The sequence below is a fragment of the Musca autumnalis genome, unplaced genomic scaffold, assembly GCF_047663935.1.
Source record: "Musca autumnalis isolate F117 unplaced genomic scaffold, ASM4766393v1 scaffold_5, whole genome shotgun sequence".
Taxonomy (NCBI): domain Eukaryota; kingdom Metazoa; phylum Arthropoda; class Insecta; order Diptera; family Muscidae; genus Musca; species Musca autumnalis.
The window spans coordinates 66,497,847-66,517,442 of record NW_027412088.1 but is presented as its reverse complement, the minus strand read 5'-3'; the positions used below and the strand labels follow the sequence as shown (position 1 = coordinate 66,517,442).

Genomic DNA, 19,596 nt, shown 5'->3' with positions numbered 1-19,596 from the left:
TAGCCGAGGATGTCATGGAAGCGCCGTCAACATAGGCCAGACGACGTGCCACACAAATGGGTATCAGTTGACGGTCTTTACAGCGAATTTTAGTACAGGATTTGAAGATGTTTCCGTAAAAGTCCAGACGGTGCATCAGCTGTTAGATGCTGAACGCCAATCCCGTCTAACATACGATCAAGCCATCCTTAATCACCACCAAGGGGAAGATGATTTTTCATCAAAAATAATCATGAGTAATGAGGCGCTCCAGACTTCTTTTTGTGGGGCTTTTTGAAGTCGCGGGTTTATGTCAACAAGCCTCAGACTCTTTCAGCTCTTAAAGACAATATCCGCTAAGAATGTGAGGACCTATCGCCGGAAGTTTTGGCCAAAGTGATGGAAAATGCCATAAAAAGGGCTCAAAAGACAATAAACTGTGGCGGCGGCCATTTATCTGATATCATATTCTCGACTTGATGTAAAAAAATTAAAAGACCTAATAAAAATAATCCACAAAAAAAATCAAAGTTTTTCATTTTTTTTAATTACAGCCAAAAAACATCGGAAGGTTACTTTTGCGCCACCTTGTAGCTCTTGTAATGACGAACACGTTAATAACAAATTTTATTGGAGGATAGATCCGGTTATCTAAATTTTTGAACCGGATATTCTGATATTAAAACCGATTTTGGAACCGGTTTTAAGTAACCGGTTAACCGTATAAGTATATCGTTAGAAAGCTAATAAATGGTCAAACAAATGACAGCAAGTAGCTGATTACAACTTTGTTGGTTCCGATGCTAGAACAAGAAAACCGCTTTCTTAAACCTCAGTGAGGGTATATCTCTGTCGGCAAAGCCGACTGATACTTTTTTACTCGTTATGCCCTCCACCATAATATGGAGGGTATAATTAAATTTGTCATTCCGCTTGTAACACATCGAAATATTCATCGGAGACCCTATAAAGTATATATGAAGAAAAGACAAAATTTTTTAGTTTTCCATAAAAAAAAAATTAAAAATTTTTTTTTAAGCTACATGAATGATTTTTGGTACATACATTGGAAAAAAAATCCCATTCTTAAATCTGTTCGAGATATTAATTTTGGTTGTTGCGCGCAAAAGTTATGGCGGTTTCAATTCTGATAAAAAGAAAAAAATCTTTAAAAGACTCTAATCATTATATTGAGAAACTCTCTTAATTAGGGGCTCCCTACATACTATATGGTTACTGAGGTCCCATAACTTTAGTGAAAAAGTTGTAAATTTTCGCGGAAATTAGGAAAGCATTCAAAACAATTGGTAGTTTACAACTTGTTCTAATAAAATTCAAGCTGTTTATGCATCTGAAAAATATATAAAAAATATGTACGTAATCTAAACATCGCGAAGATTCAAATGAAACCAAAACTATACAAATCCGTTTAGCGGTTTGCATATTATAGCAAAAAACAAAAAATATATTGAGGAAATTTATAAAATTTTTGTAAGAGAAAATATTTATTAAAATTTATTTTGTGAGTTAGTTGAACAAAATGTAAGAAAAATAGGTCGGAGTTTTTCTTCTATTTTAGTTAAATTCCACGCAATAAATCACATTTTTTATTCTAATCACTTCTCGAAAACATGCTAACATCTAGCAGAAGATATGGATATCTTCCAAATAAATGTTGGGTTCCTTTAAATGGGGTATAATCTTGAAATAAAATTGTATCGGGTAATGTTCATTTTGAAATGCGTGTAAATGGCGAAATCCTCAAAATCACTTGATGCGCATGCGGTTTACCAATACAGCGAATTCTTCTCTTTTAATTTGTACACATTTGCCAGGATTTACTTTGGCCGCTAAGATGTAGCATCGTCTGCAGTTTAGCGTGCAACAAACTGTATAACGCTTATATTTTGCACAAAGTGCATACACTTTTTATGCGCATCCGATTTCAGTATCAACCGTGAAAAAATACATCGATCTAAACATATTTCAATAAAATCCATCAAGAACCGTGGATGTAGCATCACACAGTATTTTTTGGATAAATCGGATACAGCTCCCATGCCACTAAATTTTTCAAACCGCAGTTTTCGCACAAACGCGAGTGATGATTCACTTTCTTCATTGAAATGGAAACGATCCACATAAAACGCGAATTAGTCAGCGATATTTTGAAAAACATTTTTTGCAAATTTTTCAATTTTTGCAGTAGCCATTTCCGCCGTTCTAGTAGATGGATTTTTACGATCTGTGATTCATATGATCCAGATCGTCGAAAAACTAAAATATCGCGGGGTACCAGCACACTCAAAACGATATTGTAAATACTGTACCCAAAAAATAGGTTTTTTAGAAAAAATATCGCACTAAATTTTGGCCTTTGGCAGTAGATTACTCTGCTGCTGTGTGGGCTACATACTTAATATACATATCATATTATGCGAAATCGCGAGCTCTTTAGTCCTATAATTGGTTTTTCGAAATATCCGAATGCGCGTCCCAGTTACATAAAAAATACAAAAAACACCTGAAATCCGGCTTCAAAATGTCAGCATCCATAAAAGGTGGATGCAGTGGAAATTTTGGAAAGTGATACATTAGAAGTGTAATCTCCATTTTGTATTCTCCAACATTTACTTTGGACAGATGTCCGTCATTTGAATGGTTTAATCAGAAATCGAATAGCAATGTAAAAAACCTGTTTAGATTCAACGTGTTTTTACCTATGTTTTTTCCTTTACGCGGTCGTAACTACCACGTAAATTAAATTTTTTTGCTAAATTTTTGAGCTTTGTACAAAAACATCTAAATTAATCCAGCAATAGTCATAGTTACTGGCAAACTACAATAGTTCGCGTATTATAATAGTGCAAACCTTGGCTTCATGGAAACTAAAAAATTTTGACTTTTCCTCATATATTCTTGATCAGAGTAAAATTCTAAGACGATATAACCATGTCCGTCTGTCCGTCCCTCTGTCTGTTGAAATCAAGATACTGCTCGCAATTTTAAGATAGAGCTTTGTAATTTGGTATAGAAGTTTCTATTACTCCAAGGATGTTTGGTATTGCAAATGGGCTATATCGGTATAGCCCCCATATAACGGTACAACCCGATTTTCGGTATTTTTAGGGTTTTAGCTTCATTATCACACCGAAATGACTGAAATTGTCTTACATAGTGTTTGTTGGGGGTATACAACTTTCCCCCTGAGTTTTGTCGGTATAGGTCAACGCCATCATGTAGCCCCCATAGAACGGTACCTCCCGATTTTCGGTATTTTGACGGTTGTGGCCTCAATATTCCTCCGAAATGACTAAAATTTGGTATTTAGTGTTCGCTGGTGGTATACAAATTTCAAGCAGAAGTTTGTCGGTATAGGTTCACGCTCATATAGCCCCAATAGAACGGTACCTCCCGATTTTCGGTATTTTGAAGGTTGTATCCTCAATAGTCTTCCGAAATGGCTAAAATTTGGTATTTAGTATTCGCTGGGGTTATACAACTTTTCCCCAGAATTTTGTCGGTATAGGTTCACACCTACATATAGCCCCCATAGCACGATACCTCCCGATTTTCGGTATTTTGAAGGTTGTGGCATCAATATTCCTCCGAAATGGCTAAAATTTGGTATTTGGTATTCGCTGGGGGTATAAAATTTTCCACCCAAAAGTTTGTCGGTATAGGTCCACGCCTACATGTAGCCGCCATAGAACGGTACCTCCCGATTTTCGGTATTTTGAAGGTTGTGGCCTCAATAGTCCTCCGAAATGTCAAAAATTTGGTGTTTAGTCTTCATTTGGGGTATAAAACTTTCGATATGAAATTTGTCGGTATAGGTCCTTGCCTTTATATAGCCTCCACAGAACGGTAACTCCCGATTTTCATAATTCTAAAGGTTGTGACGTCAATATCCCACCGAAATGACTGATTTTTCTTATTTTGTCTTCCAGGAGGTTAGGGCTAACTAATCAAAATAATTACAGTCGTGCTATCGAAATCAAGGTATTGCCATAAATGTACGATTACTTTAAAGCTATATCTTATAGAAAACTCAAAGAACTGACACAAAAATATCGACACAATCCGTATCCCAAGCCTCCTATAAATTGAAACTTTCATTTATGGACAGATCGAATACCGGCTACACTTTTTGGCTGTATGAACTTGCCGATCAAAATATGGATTAGACATAAAACTGTTGCGGAGGAGGGACCTCAGGGAATGGACCGACATCGTCCATTTTGGAAGAGGATATTTTTCGGAGTCATTCCATTCGACAGATATCACGCCCTCCAGTCATTTCAGTGGCTCACCGTATAATTTAGAGCTTTTGGACTATTATGTCAGGAATCATGGACGTAACCATGAAAAATATAATATCGATGTAAATAGGACCACAAGGTGTAGCTTCGGTTTAAATTTCCAGACCTTAAACTGCTCTAAAACAACAATTTTGACCTTTTATTGACCTTTTGCCGATATGGGCACATTTAAAGTTTTGGCAAAATATTTCGATATCAAAAGTTTGTTGTAGCAATGTAAATATGTTTTGTCGTGTATTATTTCAGTTATCAGGTTCTGGTTTCTCTGTATCCAGACTCAACTTGGACTGTTTGCGTCCATAAAGAATAGGGAGACAGGTGAGTGAGGTTAGCTGGGCAGCTAAAAAATGCAGCGTATCGTGTTATCCCAATGCACATGCAGGGTATGTGTTGGGTATCGTGGCATCAATTCGGATTGGGTATCGACTGCATCAGTGTGAATGCTGCCAAGCCTGCCTGATAGGCTCATTGGTATAGAGGTTGTCGTTTGTACCTTTGAGAGGTAGAGATCATGGAGATCTCTCTTGATGTGCATGGGTGGGAGAAGCCTGTACATTAATTAAATCGTGACAGGGATGCTCACTGCAAGAACATCCAAGCAGGTACTGCATCGACAACATCCTGTTGTGTTGATGCACCGGTAAAACCTTCGTCATCTCATGAAAATGGTCCACTGGTGTCACGAAGAGGCACACTGTTGCAATCCTCAGGTCGGCATTCTGGTAGGTTTGAATATTCTTCCACTGTGTAGCACTAACATTGCATACCACGCTGGTGCCACCTAGCTTACCACAGAACGGCCTATTGCTTTGTAAGTGCTCAATATGGTTTCTTTGTCTGCACCCAAAGTTCTGTCGGCCAGCGACTTGAGAACCTTGTTCCTACTTCTGTTCTTATCGCAAATAGCTGTAGCTTGCGCAGACGATTTAAACATGCTATCGAATGTTACACCCACAATTTTGTGGTAGTTAGTGGTCGGAATCAGTGCACCATCGACCACTATGTTCAGTGGGAGACTCATTTCAGCTGTCCAAGTGGTGAACAGTGTGGCTGTGAATTTAGCGGCGGATATTTTCATATTGTTCAGAAGAAAGAACTACACTAGGTCAGCTATGTAGACATTAAATATAGAAGGTTGATAGGTAGAGGTTAAACAGTTCCGGAGATATCACCTCGCCTTGGGGAACTCCTGTTTCAAAGAGGGGTTTTGGACTTCTTGTTTCTAAATTCCACAAACGACTCGTGTCCGCACATATTTGTAGTTTATTATCCAACGTTTCAAACACGGCTGGAGAGTGGTATTCTCTATATCCTCGAACAGCATGGCACAGTTGACATTATCGAAGGCCTTCGATAGGTTAAGTGCCACCAGGACTGTTTGGTTACACCCTCTGTTCTGGTTCAGTCCTCTACTGATTTGTGTGGATATGGCATGTAATGATGTTGTAGTACTACATTTTGATGTTCGGCAACTGGAAGACTGCTTTCATCGTGGAGATCAGTAGTGCCTCTAGAATATTTCTTACTGACGACAGGAGGAAAATCGGCCTGTACGATTTACCTCTGCTGTCATCCTTGCCGGGACCTCTGCTGTCATCCTTGCTGTCAGTGGCGGGACCACCCTGCCAACTTTCCAGGCTTCTGGTATAATATGGGTGGCTAACGATAGGTTGAGGACGTTTGATAAATACTCATCCAGTTGCTTAAGCCGGGGTGCTCTATGAACTGCCGGTTAAAATAACACGCGCACCTCTATGGGTCAGTTACTGTCACGCCGTTGAAAGTAACAACCGTTCTATCATCCTTCTTTTCCGGATTCGAGAGTGATTTAACCGTTGTCCACAATTTATATAATACTATGGTAATGTTTCATTGCTTTAGGTGGTCTATCCACTTTTTCCGCTTATGTTTGCCTACTAGCTGTAAGTTTTCCAACTCTTGGGTCTTAAGGGATCGTTCGACGAAGCCCATCACGCTCATTCACTAGTCCCGTCCCTTGTGCTGGAAAATTTGGTTAGATCTCGGGTATTCTACCAGCAGGTATGTAGGGAACGGCTGCTGCAGTGACGATGTCCCGGATTGTTCTCTCAGCTACACGAGGATCTGAGGGAATGGACAGCTCTCTGAAGCGATGGTATTGGTAAATTCTCTGAAGCCTTGCCAATCAGCTTTCTCATGGTTCCGAAAAGTACGGCGTTCAGAGATTATGAAGTCTGGTGGGCTTTTTGAGGAGGCGGACAGGTTATTTATCAGACCTTGTGCCACAATGGTGATATCTGGCGAGCTGTGTCAATTTCCTCTTTTCCTCGTAGGAGAGTCTTCATTCTCTGTGCAAAACGTGGTCCTATCAATCTGAGCTGCACCCCTTTGGTCATTACCTAGAACGGTATACCAAAGCACATGATTGGCACTGAAGACCACTAACACCAGACGGTTGTTGCCCTCTATAAGCGAACTAAGATCGGGCATATAACGCAGGGCACAACTTTTCATCGGCCGTATGTCACATTAAGCAGCTCTACCCCGGCAGTACCACATTTTACTGCTACCCCCATACATTCCATGTATGAGACACTAGAGTCAAGCGGCGACCATGATGTTTTTCCGACTCATACAGTCCACAATTTCGCTGACCTTATTGCGAAGACCGTTGTAATTGAATTGCAGGAATGATGCATTTCCGGGCCGCTGAACAAGAACTTGTGGTGTTAGATCCTGCATTTGTTATTGTTGGGGAGACTGCGAAGACGTCTCGTCTTCCGACGACGACGAAGTTGTAGCCACTCTGGGAGATGTTCTGGCGCAGTAATCCTGGGTGTGACTAAGGCCAGAGCACCCTCGGAAGTGCACCCATTCCCTTCAACCATTATATCTCATTATTGTTGACATGTGGTGGATGCGGATCTGGTAAACGGAACAGATCCATACTGGTCCGGGATTCATCTCTATCCTGGCACGGACCAAAAGTGCACGGAGCAGACATTCCGGGATAAATTGCCGCCCCATGTTGAAAAAACTGCACGTACACAAACTGTTGAGGTGACGTCCCCTGGTCGAAGATTTCTCGGAGTCAATCCAGTGCGGTGCATAGAACCGGCAGCCGGGGGATTGTGTGGTCACATTTGGTAAACTTTGCTGACAAAATCTGTGAAATAAATTCAGTCGAAACACAACTTGGCGGAAATGTGTATATCAGGAATATTGTCAATTATTTCATATTCCATTTCAGAAAAAAAGGATAATTTTTGTTCGTGCTACATCAACGATTTTTGGTATGTAGGTTAAGAAAAAAATTGCCAGTACGAATCTGGTCGCGAGCCAATTTTTGGCTGTTGCGGACAAAAGTTATGGCGCTTTTATTTCGATTATTAAGAAAGAAAATATTATAAAAACGCTTATTATTTTAATGAGCACCATTGTTACAAAAAAGTTCTCTCGAAGTGACTTCAGCGAGTAGATTGCATAATACCTGCAAAATGTTACACAGAATTCGCGGAATGTACATAAAATTGATAAATTATTGAATAAAAGTCAACTTTTTTTCAAAATTAAGGCCAATTTATTGGTCATAAAATTACATAAAAATTTGTTGTGGATCTAAACTTCACGGCGAATCAAATGAGACTACAATCCTACAGATTGGTGTTATATTTTCGATGTTGCAGCCAAAATAAGCATATATTTTGGTAAAAAAAAAATAATTTTTTGTTTGAAAAAATATTTTTCACATGCATTATGTAGTAGAAAATATTGTAAAAATCTATAGGAATATTTCCTTCGTTTTGCTTAAATCTCCCAGTAAAATAGACAGATTTTACTTTATTGACATTCATATTAAAGCTTTCCTATTAGGCAAGGTAATTGGGTTGATGAGGATATATCTCAAAGCTTCTAAAATGGAAACAGAGGTCAATTAACCCATTTTACTTTATATGCATTTTAAAATACGTGTAAATCGCGTAATTATTAAAATCATTTTGTCCGCATGTGATTTTCATGTACAGCAAGACTATACATATCTTTTAATTTATATATATTTTTCGAAATTTACATTGGAGGCTAAGATGTAGCATCGGCTGCATCCTAGCATTAAAAAACCTATAAAATATATCTAATTTGCGCAAAGTGCATACAATTTTTGTCCGCATCCGATTTCAGTGTTCACCATGAAAATCTATATCGATATATATCTATTTCAGGGCGATCAATCAAAAACTGTGGATGTAGAATCACACACTATTTTTTGAGATAAAATTAATGTAGCTCCCTTATAAGTGAAGTTTTCAAATCTCTGTTTCCGCTAAAACGAAGATGCTGTACTAGTTGTTTCATTGCAGTTGAAACGAACCGCAGAAAACGCGATAAAATACGCGATATTTCCAAAAACAATTTTAGACGATTTTTCTACTTTGGAATTTCTTGTAACTCGCGTTTTAGCAGATGGATTTTCACGGGGAATGATTTATTGGATCAGGAACGTAAAACACTAAAATGTGCAATCAAGTACGAAGAAATCGAATAACAATTGTTAAAATTAGGCCCGAAAAATATGATTTTTAGAAAAATGTTCGCACAAAATTTTCGCATTTGGATGCAGATTTCTATGAAGCTGTAGAGATTACATTCACAATATTCCTATCAAATAACTCAGAATCGCAAGTACTACAATCCTATAAATAGTTTTTATAAAAACCTGTTTGCGGAATGAAATTAGAAGAAAATTTCAAAAAACACAGTAAATCTGGCTTAAAATTGTCAGCATCATTTACTGGTAGAAGCAGACGAAATTTTGAAAAGTAATACATTAGTGAGATGATCCATATTTAGTTTGCTTCTTCTTTTACTTTGACAGGAAACTCGAGAGAAGTGTGGTTTACTCACAAATAGAGAGATAACAAAAAAAAGACATGGTGGCTTCAACCCATTTTCACCAATTTTTAACATAAATATAGCCACAGCTTCCTCGCAAATTATCTTTTAAGGCCAATATTTTTTGCCACGTCCAAAAACATTTCATTTTATCCAAAAATATTTAATTTGTATAATATATAATCACAAGTCGCGTGTTCTAAAAGGGTAAACCTTGGCTTCAGCTATGTTAAATTTTCAAAAATATTGGTGATATACACTTTCATACGGGCAAAATGTGCCTCATCGAAATAATGTTTGGAAGAAATGTGTTTGGAGTCGATTTAGCAATGTCCTTCCGTCTGTCTGTCTGGCTGGCCTCCCCCCCCCCCCCCCCCCCAAAGTTAAAAAATGTCACTAAAAAGCTACGCGATATATCTGTTGAACGTAGCAACCGTCCAAACTTTGGATCTCGAATCGCTTTGATTTTTGTTGTTGCAACTTGAATTCACTGCCCCCCATACGATGGTACAAGTTTCATCAAGGGCAAGTCCATACTTCCTGAGAAAATAACATGAAAGTTGCAAAAAATCCTTTTGACGCCGCACAATGGTTTAGGAATCGATTTTCCTGGCCAAAAATCTAAATTAAAGATATTTAATTCTATATGGGATTCGATAGTAAACATATTGAAACTAAGGAAACCAAAAAATGAGGCCCAAATATTGGAAGGTGTGGGCGTGGCATGCCACTAAAGACGAGCATTTTCCCCATTTTTGGGAAATACGTAATTTTTGCAAATTTCTGGAGAAAGACGAAGCTATTTCTCTGAAACTGTAACAGTTATTGTGTTCATTGTTCTTTTGTAAGGTAGGTAGGATTGTGGCCTTTAAAAATCGTTTTAGTAAATTACCGTAGCGTTTACACAACATGATCTATTTTATTTTTCCTCGGGTACTAAAATTTATGAAATTCCAAATTTAGTGGACTAGAACTTTTGTGGAACAACATGGAACAAAGTTCTGTTTTCACAGAAAGATGCCCGAAAGTCTCCTCTTCGAGCCCATATATACTTTTGTACCCGTCCCGTTCCGTCCGTTTAACACTTTTTTCAATTTATTGAAATTACATGGGTAAAAATGTGTGTTTTTATACCCTACACCACTATGTGGGGAGGGTATTATAAGTTGATTTTGGCCAAAAAGTTTGTAACGCATCGAAATAATGGTCGTAGACCCATACTTATATATACCAAAATTAATGTCTCGACGAGCTGAGTCTATGTGTGTCCGTCCGTCAGTCCGTCCGTCCGTCTGTCCGTCTGTCGGTCTGTCCATCTAAACCTTGTAATCACGCAATTTTGATCGGATCGTCACGAAATTTTGGATGTTGATGGGGGTTCCGGAGGGGAAGAAGCCTATTGATTTTGGTGATGGTCGGATAATATTTAGGGGTCGGAATGGGCAAAAAACTTATGTGGATAAAAAGACAACGTTTTTTCTAAAGCGAATATCTCAGCTTCTATACGGGGTATACCAAAAGCAAAACCTGACAATAAAAGTAGAAAAAGTATCACCTTTCTAATGATGTAAAGTAGGTTCTCGTAGGTGATCAAACAACGAAGATATCACAATAGTCGCAAATAAAAACCAAATTTTTATTTTTGCGATTTTAATTATAATGACGAATATCACAGCTTTGGTTGGGGACTTTCCAAAAGCAAAGCCTGGCTATCAAAGTAGGTGATCCCATCTTTACAATGATGTAAACTAGGTCGGCGTAGGTGACCAAATAACGGAGATATCGCAATAGTCGGTAATACATCCCATTTTTCCACTTTTTTGGAAATCACGCTACAGGTCTCAATATTGATCGGATCGTCACGAAATTTTGAGGGTTAATGGGGGTCACAGATGAAGAAGCCTATTGATTTTGGTTATGGTCGGACAATATTTAGGGGTCGGAATTGGCAAAAAACTTATTTGGAGAAAAAGTCAATGTTTTTTTCCAAAGCGAATATCTCAGCTTCAATATGGGGTATACCAAAAGCAGAACCTGGCCATGAAAGTAGAGAATATCGCCTTTCTAATGATGTAAAGTGGGTTCTCGTAGGTGATCAAACAACGAATATATCGCAATAGCCGCTAATAGAACCCAACTTTTTACTTTTGCGATTTTAATAATAATGACGAATATCACAGCTTCGGTTGGGTATCTTCCAAAAACAAAGTCTGACTATGAAAGTAGAAAATCCTATCTTTACAGTGATGCAAAGCAGGTTGGCGTAGGTATCCAAATAACGGAGATATCGCAATAGTCGTTAATACATCCCATTTTTCCACTTTTTTGGAAATCACGCTACAGGTTTCAATTTTGATCGGATCGTCACGAAATTTTGAGGGTTAATGGGGGTCACAGATGAAGAAGCCTATTGGGGGTCCCACAGAGGAAAAAAACCTTTTGATTTTTGATAATGGTCGGATATTATTCAGGGGTCGGAATGTGACAAAAAAATATTTGGAAAAAAGACCAACGTTTTACTTCAAAGTTAATATCTCCCTTTTGTAGAAGGTATATCGAAAGCAAAACCTGGCAAGTAAAGTAGAAAATATCATCTTTACAACGATGTGAAGTAGGTTGTCATAGGTGGTCAAACAACAGAGATATCGCAATAGTCGGTAATGCATCCCTTTTTCCATTTTTATGCAATCACACTACGAAATTTTGATCGGATCCTCACGAAATTTTGGGGGTTGATGGGGGTCTGACAGAGAAAGATGTCTATTGATGGTTGGCATACATCCCACTTTTCCATTTTTTATTTGGGTTGTAATGTGGTTGCACTTAAATGCGTTTCGAAAAAATTGACCTGTGTTAATGAAGACATTCAGAGCAAAGGCGCTAAGCTATCCCAATTTTAATATTTTGAATTTTATTAGTCAAAAGCTTATGAACAGGGGTAGTGGTGTAGGGTATCACATAGTCGGCCCCGACCCGACTATAGCCTTGGCTCACTTGTTTTTTGTATATTTTAGGTTTTAGCCACATTATCTTATCGAAATATCGGAAATTTGGTAATTCGTCTTCTCCGAGTCTAAAAACTTTCCGCAGGGATTTGTCGGTATATATCGACGAAATTTGCTGATATTTGGTAATTAGTCTTCTTCATAAACGAAAGGAAACTAATTGTTCCATTTTACTTCAATATAACTCGTGGTGGACGGTATAACAATTTCGGCCCGGCCGAACTTAACGCGGTTCTTACAGGTGTAAGCACCCTCCATTTAAAATTGGTTCAGGCGTACCGTGTGTAAGCACATATACGAGGTTTTCCAAAAAAGGAGTCTTATTTTGAGTTATCCGGTATTACGGTAGCTGTCACTTTTGAAGGTTTTATACGTTGTCATTTCGCATTACTAAATCGTGGCTCACCGTATAATTAGAGCTTTTGGACTTGCCAACGAAAAACATAATATCGATGTAAACAGGACCACAAGGTGTAGCTTCGGTATCAATTTCCAGACCTTAAACTGCTCTAAAACAAAATTTTGACCTTTTATTGACCTTTTGCCGATATGGCACATTTTAAGTTTTGGCAAAATATTACGAGATCAAAAGTTTGTTGTGGTTGTTGTTGCAACGCAAATATGTTTGGTCGTGTATTATTTCAGTTATCAGGTTCTGGTTTCTCTGTATCCAGACTCAACTTGGGCTGGTTGCGTCCATAAAGAATCGGGAGACAGGTGAGTGGGGTTAGCGTATCGTGTTATCCTAATCCACATGCAGGGTATGTGTTGCATCGTCCAGATCTTAATACTTTGCCTTGGTAGATGGTGTTCTTGTGCTGCGATGGATGGGAGGTGGTCCTCAAGTACGGCATTTACACTGTATCTCTGTACTGCCTGCGCGACTACATCAGTGTGAATGTTATCCAAACCTGCCTGATAGGCTCATTGGTCTAGAGGTTGTCGAGAGGTAGAGATCATGAAGATCTCTCCTGACGTGCATTGGTGGGAGAAGCCTTTACATTAATTATATCGTGACAGGAATGCTCACTGCAATAACATCCAAGCAGGAACTGCATCGACAACATCCTGTTGTGTTGATGCACCGGTAAAACCTTCGTCATCTCATGAAAATGGTCCACTTGTGTCATGAAGAGGCACACTGTTGCAATCCTCAGGTCGGCATTCTGGTAGGTTTGAATATTTTTCCACTGCGTAGCACTAACATTGCATACCATGCTAGTGTCGCATTGTTTACGACAAACCGGCCTATTGCTTTGCAAGTGCACAACAAGGTTTCTTTGCCAGCACCCAAAGTTCTGTCGGCCAGCGCCTTGAGAACCTTGTTGCTACTTCTGTTCTTTTCGCAAATAGCTGTAGCTTGCGCAGACGACATAAACATGTTACACCCACAATATTCGGGTAGTTAGTGGTCGGAATCAGTGCACCATCGACCACTATGTTCAGTGGGAGACTCATTTCAGCCGTCCAAGCAGATATTCATAAGGGCACCTGGCTGTCGCCATATCAAAAAACAAGAAATCAAATTGATCACGTTGTGATAGATGGAAGACATGCATCAAGTGTGTTGGATGTACGATCGTTCCGAGGTGCAAACATAGACTCGGACCACTACCTTGTTGCGGCAAAGGTACGTACCAGATTAAACGTAGCAAACAAAGTGCGAACAGACACAACACGGAAGTTTGACATCGGTAAGCTGCAATCACAACAGATAGCCACAGCATATTCCACTCAACTGGCCCAACTGCTTAATCAAAGCACTCCTCGTCCCGATAACATATCAGGACAATGGCAAAACATTGCCCACTCCATGCAAACAGCCGCAAAATCAGTACTTGGATACCGGAGACCTTCACCAAGGAATCCATGGTATGACCAGGACTGTCGTGCTGCTACCGAAGAGAAAAATGTGGCATATACGACTACTTTACAATCAGTAGCAACGCGTAGCGCACGAAAGAGGTATCGGGAGAAAAGGAGAGAGGTGAAACGTCTTTTCCGCAGGAAAAAGAGAGAGATGGAAAAGCGGGAGTGTGAACAAATCGAGATGTACAGGAGAGAGAATGAAGTCCGAAAATTCTACCAAAGAGTGAAACATCAAACTGATGGCTTTGGAACTGGCATATCCTCCTGTAGAGACACCTACCACCTTTTTTCGATTATAAAGCAGCCTTCGACAGCCCGCTGCGTTCAAAGGTATTCCAAGCCATGTCTGAATTTGGTATCCCTGCAAAGCTCATTCGGCTTTGTAAAATGACTCTAACTGACACAAGATCTTCAGTTAAAATAGGAAAGTACCTCTCCGAGGAGTTTTGTACCAAAAGAGGTTTCAGGCAAGGAGACAGCCTTTCGTGTGACCTTTTCAACATCCTGCTAGAAAAGGTTATACGAGAGGCAAACGTCAAAAGAAGTGGCTCAATCTACACCAATAGCCACATGTTACTTGCTTATGCTGATGATATAGACATCATGGGACGATCAGTAAAAGAAGTAACCGATACCTTTATGATGGTCGAAGGAGAATCTGCTAAAGTGGGTCTGGCGGTAAACGGCGAGAAGACCAAGCTGATGGTGTCGACGCGCAATGCGTGCATTGAATTCGGACCAACTGTTGAAGTTGGTTTCTATAATTTTGAGGTAGTAAAAGACTTCGTATACCTCGGCACAGCCGTAAACACAACAAACGACATCAGTTGTGAAATAAAAAGAAGAATTGTATTGGCCAACCGATGCTACTTTGGCTTAAGTAAGCACTTTAAAAACAAAGCCACAGCTCGTCAAACAAAAATAACGCTTTACAAAACACTGATACTAAGGCAGTGCTTGGCGTGTTTGAGAGAAAAATTCTTCGAATGATCTACGGTCCGATCTGCGTTGACGGTGAATATCGACGTCGTATGAACCACGAGCTGTATCTGCTATACAAGGACATCAATATAGTTAAACGTATCGAGATGCAGCGATTGCGTTGGCTAGGCCATATAATAAGAATGAGCGATTATGAACCCGCTAAAAAGGCGTAAAAATTCGAGCCACATGGCCGTGCACGCAGAATTGGCAGGCCAAAGAATAGATGGCGCAAACAAGTGGATGATGAGATCACAAGGCGTGGTATTCCAAAAAGCGAAGCACGAAACAGAGAGAATTGGAGCTCTTTTCTTAGTTCGGTCTATGGAACAAATGTTCTGTAATGGGCCAGCTAAGTAAGTAAGTAGTGAACAGAGTGGTTGTGAATTTAGCGGCGAATATTTTCATATTCCCCAGATGAAAGAACTGCAATAGGTCAGCTATGTAGACATTTAACCTATCATATATGTCATCGACGATAGGATCGTACAATGATAGAGGGTAGGTAGGTAGAGGTTAAACAGTTCCGGAGATAACATCCCGCCTTGGGGAACCCCTGACTTATTGTTTCTGAATTCCGCAAACGACTGGCGTCCGCACATACATACATATGTATATGCAGTTGATTATCCAACGTTTCAAACGCGGCTGGAGAGTGGTCTTCTCTATATCCTCGAACAGCTTGGCTTAGTTGACGGCATCGACAGCCATGGTCGCACACTCTGTTGTGGTTCAGTCCTCTACTGATATGTGTGGATATTGCATGTAATGATGTTGTAGTACTACGCATTTTCCGGAATCCATTTTGATGTTGGCCAACGGGAAGAATGATTTCCATGGTGGAGAGGAGTAGTACCTCTAGAATCTTTGTTACTGACGACAGGAGGGAAATCGGCCTGTACGATTTACCTCTGCTGTCATCCTTGCCGGGCTTCAGTGGCGGGACCACCTTGCCAACTTCTGGTATAATATGGCAGGCTAAAGATAGGTTGAGGACACTTGTTAAATACTCCACTCCGAGTTCACACAGTTGCTTAAGCGTTGCCATTGATATTCCGTGTGGGCCGAACGCTTTGGATGATTTCGCGCTTCGGATGACATCGTCCACCGTAAATTGTGGTTTTACCTCCTCGACTGGGAGGGCTTTTCTTATACGGCGCAGTACACTCCTCTTCACCCTATTACTCTTGGGGTGCTCTATGAACTGCCGGTTAAAGTAACACGTGCACCTCTTTGGGTCAGTTACTGTCACGCCGTTGAAAGTAACAACCGTTCTATCATCCTTCTTTTCCGGATTCGAGAGTGATTTAACCGTTGCCCACAATTTACTTAATCCTGTGCCAATGTTGCATTGCTTCAGGTGGTCTATCTACTTTTTCCGCTTATATTCGCCTACTAACCTGTTGACTTCCAGAGTAAGTTCTTCAACCATTGGGTCTTCAGGGTTCGTTCGACGAAGCTCAGCACGCTCATTTGTTAAGGCCTCGACACATAAGAAGCATGGCATTCTTGCTTAAGTCATATCTGGTGAATGAATAAAGATCAAGTTCGACCTAATTCAAATGTGATTCTGAAATCTTTTTATTAGGTCGAACTTGGTCTTTAGTCTTTTATCAGATATGACTTCAGCAAGAATGCCATGCTTCTTATGTATCGAGGCCTTTAGTCCATCGCCTGTGCTGGGAAATTTGGTCACAATTTGTTCCCCACAAACGCTGAAAACTTCCAAAACTCTGTGTTCGCCTACGAAAATGCTTAAAAGGGACCGACGGAATTGGTCGCTATAACCGATATGTCGTTATAAATGATGACGTTATAAGCGATTTCGACTGTAATTTAGACAACAATCTGCTTCTTAAATATATCAAAAAGTTTAACATTTTATTTGCAGAAATCCAATGATGCCTACGTCAGATCTCTGTTGAGCCATGTCAATTCAAATGGCAAAGTTATGGCTCGTGGTAATTTATTTTTGGGCCTACTGACATGCATTGGTTTTGGTCTATATCCATTACTTGCTACGGGAAAGGGTAAATAACTACTTGAGAGAATTTTATTTTCAATTAATTTTTCTGAATTTTATTTATAGTTCTACCCTTTGGCAGCATTATACCGGGGGTCAATGAATATAAATCCCCCTTTTATGAGTGTTGGTATATCTTTCAGATGCTTATCACTCCCGTGGGCTGTTGCATGTACATTCCCTATACAAGTTTGATTGTTTCGTTCATTATGTTCGGCATTGTTATGTGTAAATATCTGCAACATCGTTTGGCCACCTTGAATCGTTTTAAGGGGAATGCCGAGTGGATTCATAATGAAGTCATTGAGTGCATAAAATATCAGAAGAAGATTATTGAGTGAGTATCTATACAAATTCAATAAAAACAAGTAAAAAAGTATGAGTCGGCTTTGCCAACAGAGATATACCCTCAGCCTTTGTGAATTGAAACATTCATCTAGGGACAGATTGGATGTCTTTTCAGAATTTGGTGGATCTTTTTGGGCATTTTCACTTGCCGATAAAAATGTGAATTAGTGTTAAAAAGTGTTGCGGAGGAGGTACTTAAAGGAATGGAACATAGTCCATTATGGAAGTGGATCTTATTTTAGAGTCATATCTTTTTGATAGATGTCGCGCCCACTAGTCATTTCAATGGGTCATCGTATAACTTTTGGACCAGTATGTCAGGAAGCATGGACTTGCCCACGGAAAACATAATATCGATGTAAGCAGGACCACAACAAACAGCATCGGTATACATTTCCAAAGGATCTTCGAACAGACCCTAAAATGCCATTAGACACAAATGTTGAACATTTGTGGGGGAGGTCCCCTCGGGAGAATATCGATATTGACATTTTAGAAGTTAAACTTAATTTGGACAAAATGTTAGGAGATCCAAAGTTCGGACCAAATTGGTTGCACCGTGCACCATTTTAGTGACATCTTCGAACTGAAACTAAGTTCGGACAAAACATGACGAAGTCAAATTTTGGACCAAGTCGGTTGATCAAGAGTTATAGTACTCTATAGCGACTACATATGGTGCCATAGGGTTTTTTACAACTTTCCGAAAAAAACTATTACCGTCGTAATTGAGGCAGCGAATGATAGTTGCTTAAGCGGAAATCAAAGTGATTTAAGAGCAGGTGTTAAAGTGAAATTACCCGAAATTTTGTGTGGCAGGTACCCGAAGGAGTGGACAAATATAGTCCATATTCAAACCTAACATACATCTGATAGATATATTAGGATGTGTAATGTATGGACCAAATCGGTCACTTTTGAACTTTTGTGGGGAGGTACCTGAAGAAGTTGACCGATATGTCATATTTTCGAACTTAAACTAAGTTTAGACAAAATATTACGAAGGTCAAATTTTGGACCGAATCGGCAGATCCGTTCAGGCTATTATCTCAGGAAGTATGGACTTGCCCCTAATGAAACTGGTACCGTAGTATGGGGGGCGGCGAACACAAGTTGTTACAACAAAAAACAAAGCGATTCGAGAGCAGGTCCTAAACTGTACTTTTCCGAAATTTTGTGTTGGAGATACCCGAAGGAGTGGACAGATTGAGTCCATATTGGAACCTCATCTAAGTCTGGTTGAAATTTCGCGATGTACAAAGTATGGGCCAAATCGGTTACTCCCTTCAAGAGTTATCGTGCTCACAAATTTTCCGAACATTTTCGAATTTTTGTGGAGAAGGTATCGGAAGGAGTGGGCAGATATAACCCATCTTCGAACTTAAGCTAAGTTTGGACAAAATATTACGAAAGCCACTGACAAAAAAACAACTCCAAACCAAACACAATAATCATGCCGTGTAAAACAATGTGAGGCACCGTTCTATATGGGCTATTTCAAAACGTCAATCTATACCGACAAATTTCTGCCGGAAATTTTTAGACTCAAAGAAGACTAAATACCAAATTTACTATATTTCGGTAAGGGAATGTGGCTAAAACTTAAAAAATACCGAAAATCAAGAAGTACGCTTCTATGGGGATATAGGAAGACGTGGACCTATACTGATCATACTCTTCTGGAATATTTTATAACCCTTGGACGACTAAATAACGAATTTCAGCCATTTCGGTGGGATATTGACGTCACAATCTTCAGTATTACGAAAATCGGGAGGTACCGTTCTAAGTGTGCTATATCGAAACGTGGACCTAGACCGACGAATTTTAGTCGGAAATGGGGCAATATGAAAGCGTGGACCTGTACAGACAAATTTCTGGCGAACAGTTTTATATTACATTGAAGACTTAATACCAAATTTCAGCCATTTTGGTGGAATATTGAAGTCACAACCTTCAAAATACGGAAAATTGGGGAGGTACCTTTCCATGGGGGCTATGTGAAGCCGTGGACCTATACCGAAAAATTTAAAGGGGAAGTTTGAGTACCTCCAACGAAGTCTAAATACCAAATTTCAGCCATTTCGGTGGAATATTGAGGCCACAACGTTCAAAATACCGAAAATCGGGAGGTACTGTTCTATGGGGGCTATATGAGGGCATGGACCGATACCGACAAAGTTCTGGGGGAAAGTTTTTT

At 39.6% G+C, this 19,596-nt stretch overlaps 1 protein-coding gene across 1 annotated transcript in view; it reads left to right on the top strand.

Annotated features, from left to right (window-relative positions):
* Nucleotides 1–19,596, top strand: part of Or49b (Odorant receptor 49b) — a 36,200-nt gene that overhangs the window by 3,125 nt on the left and 13,479 nt on the right. The window contains exons 2-3 of the mRNA XM_073991938.1: nt 16,917–17,055; nt 17,115–17,385. Coding sequence (XP_073848039.1) covers nt 16,917–17,055; nt 17,115–17,385 — 410 coding nt within the window. The remainder of the gene's footprint in view (nt 1–16,916; nt 17,056–17,114; nt 17,386–19,596) is intronic.